The sequence below is a fragment of the Aspergillus multicolor genome (assembly GCF_047715735.1).
Source record: "Aspergillus multicolor strain CBS 133.54 unplaced genomic scaffold BDW74scaffold_28, whole genome shotgun sequence".
In the NCBI taxonomy this organism is placed as follows: domain Eukaryota; kingdom Fungi; phylum Ascomycota; class Eurotiomycetes; order Eurotiales; family Aspergillaceae; genus Aspergillus; species Aspergillus multicolor.
The window spans coordinates 400282-408494 of record NW_027395979.1 but is presented as its reverse complement, the minus strand read 5'-3'; the positions used below and the strand labels follow the sequence as shown (position 1 = coordinate 408494).

Sequence of the window (8213 nt, the reverse complement as noted above, 5' to 3'; positions counted from 1 at the left end):
AAGAATATAATACTTATATAAAAAAAATTATACAAGTATTAATAAAAGCAGGACTTATAATAAATATTAATAAATATATATTTAATATAAACAAGATTGAATACCTGGGTATAAAGTATATACTAGAAGAATAAAAAATTAAGTAAGAAATAATAAAAAAAATCTTAAATTATTTTATATTAATAAATAAAAAAAAGTTAAAAAATTCCTAAAACTTTTAAAATATATATAAAAATACTTATTTACCTACACGCGGGACAAATATAAGTATTTTTTTAACTTTTTTTTTAATATTTTATATTACTTTTTCTTACTTTTATCCCTATATAAAGGGTTTATTATTTTATAATAATTAGGTAAGTAGTTATGTGTCCCGCGTGTAGGTAAATAAGTATTTTTATATGTATTTTAAAAAAAAAAGTTAAAAAAAATACTTATATTACAGCCTTATAACCTAAAACTATAATACTATATAAAAATAAATATATTTAAAGAAGCCATAGGGATAGTCCTTAAATAAATAAATAAAAATAAAAAGTTATAACTAGTTATATTTTTTTATGATAAATAATAAATACTAAATAAAGGTATAATACTTATAATTAAGAAGTATTAGTAATTATAAAAGGATTTAAAAAATAAAAATATTATTTTTAAGGAGTAAAATATAAAGTTATTATTTAAATTAATTATAAAAACTTAATAAATAATAAATTAAATAGGCTTAACAGTTATTATAATATAACTTTTAAGTATATTAATAAAAAAAAATATTACCGCGGACGCGCTAAGCCGGAGACTAAATTATATAATTAAAGTTAAAAACCCTAAAATAAATATTTTTTATAAAAATAAAAATATTCTTAAATTTAATTAGGATGCCGAGCTAGCTGCTATATATATAATTAATAATTATAAGTTCCTAGTATAACTTAAAAAGGAATAATAAAATAATAAATAGCTTTAAGTATAAAATTAGGGAGCTTATTATAAAAAAAAAGTAATAAATTACTTTTATAAAATAAATTAATTATAATACCTTAAAGCATGGTTTAAAAAGTAATTAAATTACATTATAACTTATTATTAAAAGGACATCAAGAAATTAAGAAAATAATAAAAAAAATTTAACAAGTATACTTTTTTTAAGAATGCATTAACAGGTTTAAGACTATATTATAAAGTATAATAAATATAATTAAAATAAGCTATTTTAATATTAATTATATAAAAAAATATAAATACTAGATATTCCTGTAAAATCTTAGGAAAGTATTACTATTAATTTTATTATAGGGCTATTATTATTTAAGGATTTTATTATAGGACTTACCTATATTAATATAGTTATTATTATATATAAACTTATAAAATATATAATTATTAAACTAGTTATAAAAAATCTTACTGCAGAGAAACTAGCACTGTTAATACTGTAAAAAGTATTTATTTAAATTAAATTATTAAAAAAATTTATATTTAATAAAAACAAGCTATTCATGTTTAAGTTCTAGGAAATAATTATAAAAGCATGCAGAATAAGTTAAGACATGTTAACTATAAATTATTAATAAATAAATAAATAAATAAATAAATAAATAAAAAGGATAATATAGTTAATTAAGTACTACTTATAATATTACCTTAACTAAAACCAGGATAATTAGGTTAAAATACTATTAATAATATAATTTACTATTAATAATATAAAAAATACTATTATAAATATCTTGCCTTATTATATAAACCTAGAAAGAAACCCAAGAATAATATAAATATTATTACTAGCTAAAAAATAATTAAAATTAGCCTTAATGCAAGTTAAGTACTTAAATATATTATATAAATTACTTATATAAGATATTAGGTAGGCTAAGGAAAAGATAAAATTTTATTATAATAAAAAGTATAAGGACATGCCACTTTTAAAAAAGGGAAAAAAAGTTTATTTTTTATAATAAATAATAAAAAAGAAAAATTTTAATATTAAGAGTAAATAACTAAGTAATAAACTTAATATAGTAAAATATAGGCTATTTAAAATTAAAAAAAAACTTGCTAATAATAACTATAATTTATTATTACTAGTATAAATATAAGTATACCTAGTGTTTTATATCTTATTACTAGAACCAACGCTAAATCCAGAGAATAATTAAAATAAAGTAATTAATATTAATAAAAAATATAAAGTTAAATAAATCCTAAATTAATAAATATGTAAGGGTTAGATTTAGTACTTTATTTACTAAAAGGGCTACTTATTAAAAAATAATTTATAAAAACTAGTCAGGCATATTCACTGCCCTAAAAAGATCTAGAAATTTTAGCAAGAAAATAGTTAAAAAAAAGTTATTAAATAAAGGCATGAAAAAAGCCTCCGCAGCATGGATACTATTAAAGAAATCTTGTGTAAAAGAGTTCTTGCTACTTACCATAATAATTAATTAACTCTATTTTACTACCTTTTTAATTTTCTTTTATTTCCGCTTTTTTTCTTTAAGCCTTTTAAGCTCCTTTATTTCTTTTATATTATAAGTAATAAAGTTGCCAGCACGCTTACACAGAAGATTATCTTATTTTTAAAGTTAATTTATTTAGGTATTTAATTTTACTAGTTTTATTATTATTATTATAATTTTTAAATACTTTTTTTATTCCTAAAGTCTTATTTTATTTTATATTATAATTAAATAATACTAGTTTATATCCAAGAATATTAGCTCTGCTGTAATCTATTTTTAGCAAGTATTAATATACTTTTTATAATAGCTTAAATTATCTGCTTTTATATAAGCTTTATTTAGCTTAATATATTACTTGCAAGGGGAAACTATTTTAAACCCCTTTTTTATAATATAATTATAAAGTTTTTATTTTTTATTTATTAATAAAAAAGGCATCGCAAGTTAGTGCTAAAATATAAAAAAAAGGATTTAGGTAACATGTAAAACTTACTTACAGGCACTAAGTTACTTAAAAAATCTTTAAAAATAAAAAACCTAAAAAAGGGGGATTATTAAAAAATATAGCTAGCGCGGATTAATATTAGCTAATAAATTTATTATAATAATATAGTATAACTAGTTATTATATTAGGAACTAAAGTTACTAATTATTTATATTAATTATAATAATATAGTAATATTAATATAATAACTCCTTGGCTGTTATATTAATTAAAGTAAAGTAATATAATAAATTTAACTAAATATACTTGTTAAAGCAAAACACTATAATTAATTTATTAAGTATTATATATTTAAAAAACTATTTTTATAATATTAAATAATTTTAATTATTATTTATTATTTTTAAAAACTAAGCTATCTTACCTTTTAATTTTTATTTAGTTTTTTATATAAGCTCTTTAACCTTAAGACTTGTACCTTCTACTCTTGCACACAGAATATCCTTAAATCCCACTGGTTTAAGATGGATCAACAGGCTTTATCTAACAATAAGCTCTTTAACCTTAAGACTTGTACCTTTTACTCTTACACACAGAATATTCTTAAATCCCACCAGTTTAAGACGGATTGGCAGGCTTTATCTGACATATTTATTATTTTTAAAAACTAAGCTGCCCTATTTTTTAGTTTTTATTTAATTTTTTATATAAGCTTTTTAACCTTAAGACTTATACCTTCTACTCTTACACACAGAATATCCTTAAATCCCACTGGTTTAAGACAGATTGGCAGGCTTTATCTAATAATATTCCTTTCACAAGCTTTTAATAATAAGATTTACTACTTTAGGAAATTTACTAGCTAACTTAGGTTAAGTTATAAGTTAAATAATAAAGTTTACTTTTTTATATTTTATTATAATTTTTAATATAATATATTAATGATTTTCTTTATTTCCAGCCTTAGTAGCTATTAAATTTACTTTAATAAATAATATATTGATTGTTTTAACTTATATTTAAGGGTCCTAATTGCCTTACCCCTAAATAATTAATATATAAAAAGAATACATGTGGTAATAAATAACGTATATATACTTAATAAGTACTTTCTTTTAAATTAACTAATAATTAATCATAAACATGCCATGATTATATTACTACTACTTTTATTAATATTTTGAAATTAAAAAAGGTTATTAATTAAATACTAGACATGTGCTATTAAATATAATAATATTATAAATATTAAAAATGCTGGCAGTTGCCCTGTGGTAATTACTAAAATAAGAATAAAAAATTATATTACTTTGAGGCCTTTTATTAAGGCCTTTAATAAGATTTATTTAGCTGCCAGGGTGGGGATAGCAAAGTTATTAAGCTAATTAAGACCTTTATTACCTAAATCAACAGTTGCGCCTAAGGCATCGATTCCATCGACATCCCTGTTAAGCATCTCGACAGGGGTGAAGCCACACCTGGGTACGCAAAAGTCTTTTTTTAAAAGGTATATATAGTTAAGTAAAATATAAAAAATATTATTTTATTTAGACGAGAAAGAATATGATTTTATCTCATTATTAATATCCTTATTAGCTAGCCAAAAGTTAATACCTTAGGTATAAATATTAATATAAATAATAAAGGCCTTAATTAATTTGATAATTTTATTATCCCTACCTTGATAATCATATAAATCTTATTAAAGGTCTTGATAAAAAGCCTTTAAATAATATTTTTTCTTTAAATTCCTACTCTAGTAGTTACCTCTTGGCAACTACCAGTATCGTGAATATAAGAGTTTTGTGCTAGGGTCACGTGACCCCATAAGACTTTTTACCAAAAGACCACATAAACCGCAAGATACCTTGCGGTTTCCCTAGAACCTATTAAGTAGTCTAACTGGGGCCTTGTAAGCTTCAGGCATCACATGCCTACCAGGCCTTACAGTGAATATCCATGGCGTTATCATACTAGGGCCTTTAAACCTTATCTATATAAAGGATAAATTTCCTAGCTAAGGGGATTTTAAGTAATTCTTCAATATTTAATTTAAGCATTTTTATCATTTACAACCCTTTATTATATCTTTATTGTAATCAAATAACCCCAGCCAAGTTGGCCTTACCCTTATAAGCCTATATATATAATAAAAATCTAGTATTTCTTCAAATTAATGATTAACATAAGCTATTTATAAATAAATGAATTTTATTTTTACTTACCTTATAACTTAGGGACAGCCCTCCAAGTATTTGGCTATTTAAATTACTAAGAGAATTAAAAAATCTACTAGCTCCGCCCGCGGCGCTGCGCGGCGCTGCGCGCCGCCGCCTACCGCTCGTTATCTGTTCACTTCCCAGTTCCTATGTACGGCATGCGAGACCTGCACGTATAGCAATTAACATTCTGTGGTCACTACGGTGTACAGCAGCGACAACGTACGCGCTACAGTGGCTCCACAACACCTGCTCATCTAAACCACCACTCTCTCCTCGAGTTAATCCCTGGGTTCCCTCCCAGAGCGCACCTCCAGCTTGGAGGTAGCGTTCCTCAATATGGTATACGATTGGGAAGGGAAGCGTGAAATATGCTACCAGATGTATATTAGAGATAGGAAAGCCCTTGAGGAAATCATGGAATACATGAGGGATGTGTATCAATTTTCTCCGAGGTACGGTTCCCGGACCGGGTTTGAATGATGTTGACCTTCCAGTAAACGTGCCTTTCAAACCCAGTTCAAGCGATGGGGGTTTCCTTCAAAACAGAATCCAGCGCATAAGAACGTGCAACTTGTTACTCGCGTCAAGCAACTATGGGAGACAAATACCACTCAGCGAGACATGCTTCGAATTCTCAACGAAGAAGGCTTTCACATCAAAGAACGCGAATTAATGCGAGTGCGAGCCAAAAATCGTTGGCTACTCCGAGTCCCCAACGGGACTAAAGCACGACAAATTGCAAGTCACCTACCCGAAGAGGATGGCCTTCTAGCACTACAACAAGAGGTATACAAAAGTCCGGAGTCCTACCCCGAAGCAGAACCCCAGACTACAGTTCCAAGTGACACGTTATCACCTGAAGTTATAGCAAAGCGCAAGGAGAGGCTTGATCGATTAAAAACAGAGAGTGCTGAGCGTTGGGCTGCCAGAAAACGTCGTCGACGTACAAGGGGTTGGGCTGGGCTACCTGCTGACCCCCCGGGACCCCCACGTTTCCCGTCTGAGACTACCATCGACGAAAGCAAAAAGTACTTGGACCTTGATAATGCTGGATACCGCCAGATCAGAGACCAGTTCCAAAGCATTTGTGAAAAGGCAGGCTTCATCAAGAAAACTATTGCCGGACCCGAGAAGTGGCAAGAGGCAAAGAATACACTGATAGCAGAATCAGAACATCTTCAGCGTGTTTTCTGGAATGATCCCAGTCAACTCGAAGCCAAGTCTCTTGCCCTTGACGTTGTTTGCACGGACGTCACTAAAAGAATGAGGACGTTAGAAAGGCGCATGACCATTGCCGAGGCTAAGAATGCGCTTGGGATTAACCCAGAAGAGAGCCGGCAAGTTCGCAACGCATTCTACAATACATTAAAAAGTGACCATTTCACGAGCAAGTTGGAAGCCGGTGATGAACATTGGAAAGAGCTCAAAGAACAGTGGATTCAAGGGTCTGAGCTACTCCAACGTATTCTTGCGCCTGGGCCAGTGGACCCCGCGCATGCTACAAAATCGAGGGCACTGGAAGTATTGTGTCGTGATGTTATGAAACGCCTCCGAGATGATCAAACAAAGAGAGACACGTCCCGTAGGCGAACCCTTCATCATCGCGCACCCGAACATCCTCAGCCCGTTGGTCCATTTGACAATGAGATATCGAATGGCATCAGCACTCTTGCTTCGCAGGCTCTTGCCAGTGCACCTATCACATCTAGTGACCTAGGTGATCTGCAAATCGATCCTTCGCTTCTGCAGGCGGCAAATAATACATTTACCACGCCTGAAATGCCCCAGTACGAGCATGGGGTGATGGATCCCATGCCGACATGACAGGCGGTCAGTGAGCAGCTCCGAGAGTTATATGCATACGGATTCCAGACCCTGGGTGGATAAGTTGTCAGCTAAGTCAATCATTGAGCTACGGCAGCTGGTTACTGCCAAGTTTACCGGTACGGTTGTCGTCAAAGTTGAAACCCTTGACCGAGATACGAATGGAACAGTATCATATAAGGACAAGCTGTCTGACCCACATTCAAGGGCAAAAAGCTTCATTTGCTTTTTATGAGCCAAGAATAGCTATGCATCCTCTACATCAACCACTACATATTGCAAATTGAAACATAAGAGCATAACAGCTCGTAATTCTTCAGATACCCATCTGCCTGCGCGTTTGTAATAAAGTGCCCTTTACAAGATTTGTCTCCTCATTGCTATGTAATGTAGGTGAATCATTGCTGTACATTTCCGATGACTGGCCTTCTCTTGACACCCGTGATTTCGATGTCTTCATGATCGAGATTTCCATACAGTATGAGAAAAAAAAAAAAAAGGAACCCGACTGGCTCATAAGATAAAGCGCAAACCGCTCATCAAGGCCTAGGAGCGGCCAGGGTAGGCATGATGGCATGCAGCCGATTGGTACGCACATACAGCCGATTGGTACGCAGTGGCGTTGGCGATTCGATTATAAGTTTAACTGGTGAGACGACGACCATGACGCGAGCCGTGCCAGAAATCTGAGACTTGTTGGTGGTGTGGAAAAAAGATCATAACTCGTAGCCGTTGATGCGGGCTAGACTTGGGCTTTGGCTCGGTCTCTCTCGGTGGGATTGTACCTAGATGCGTAAGTCTCCTGCCATGCACCGGGCAATCAATACGTACCGGAGAAGCTTTTCAATAAGATCAACATGGGTCATAATCATTCGGCGACAACAATAGCGCTTGCATCCGAGTTGATCCATAGCGTCTCTGGTAATGGTGTTAATCGAGGCGGATAACTGCAGGTAATCGTACTAACCCATCTGGAATCCCCTCGTCAAGAAGTTGCAGGTATCGCTCCCACAGATCGCCAACGACCTGTACCCGTCGGTCATGGTGAACTTGTCATTTCAGAATCAACTTACCTTGCCGCAGGAGAAACACCGAACCGGAATGATCATTTTTGCTGTAGATATACGCTCACTTTAAGCATGCTTGTAAAACGAGGCGGAGACATTGCACCAAAACTTTTGGCTAGAGCCACTTCTCCTAACGCGCTAGCCCATTCCGGATTAGTGCTCAAACTGTGCCCAGTAAGATTTGAGTGT

At 31.1% G+C, this 8213-nt stretch overlaps 2 protein-coding genes across 2 annotated transcripts; one reads left to right on the top strand and one right to left on the bottom strand.

Moving 5' to 3' along the window:
* Positions 1 to 5306: 5306 nt before the first annotated feature.
* Positions 5307 to 7283, top strand: BDW74DRAFT_159710 (Clr5 domain-containing protein). The gene is made up of 2 exons (XM_073725499.1): positions 5307 to 5585; positions 5628 to 7283. The coding sequence occupies exons 1-2, from the start codon at positions 5470 to 5472 to the stop codon at positions 6955 to 6957; spliced, it is 1446 nt and encodes a 481-aa protein (XP_073580569.1). The 5' UTR covers positions 5307 to 5469; the 3' UTR covers positions 6958 to 7283.
* Positions 7284 to 8135, bottom strand: BDW74DRAFT_159707 (DNA-directed RNA polymerase core subunit RPB10). The gene is made up of 4 exons (XM_073725497.1): positions 8031 to 8135; positions 7925 to 7983; positions 7789 to 7875; positions 7284 to 7742 (listed from the first exon to the last, which is right to left on the bottom strand). Exons 1-4 carry the CDS (start codon positions 8064 to 8066, stop codon positions 7700 to 7702), a joined length of 225 nt encoding a protein of 74 aa, XP_073580568.1. The 5' UTR covers positions 8067 to 8135; the 3' UTR covers positions 7284 to 7699.
* Positions 8136 to 8213: the final 78 nt, after the last annotated feature.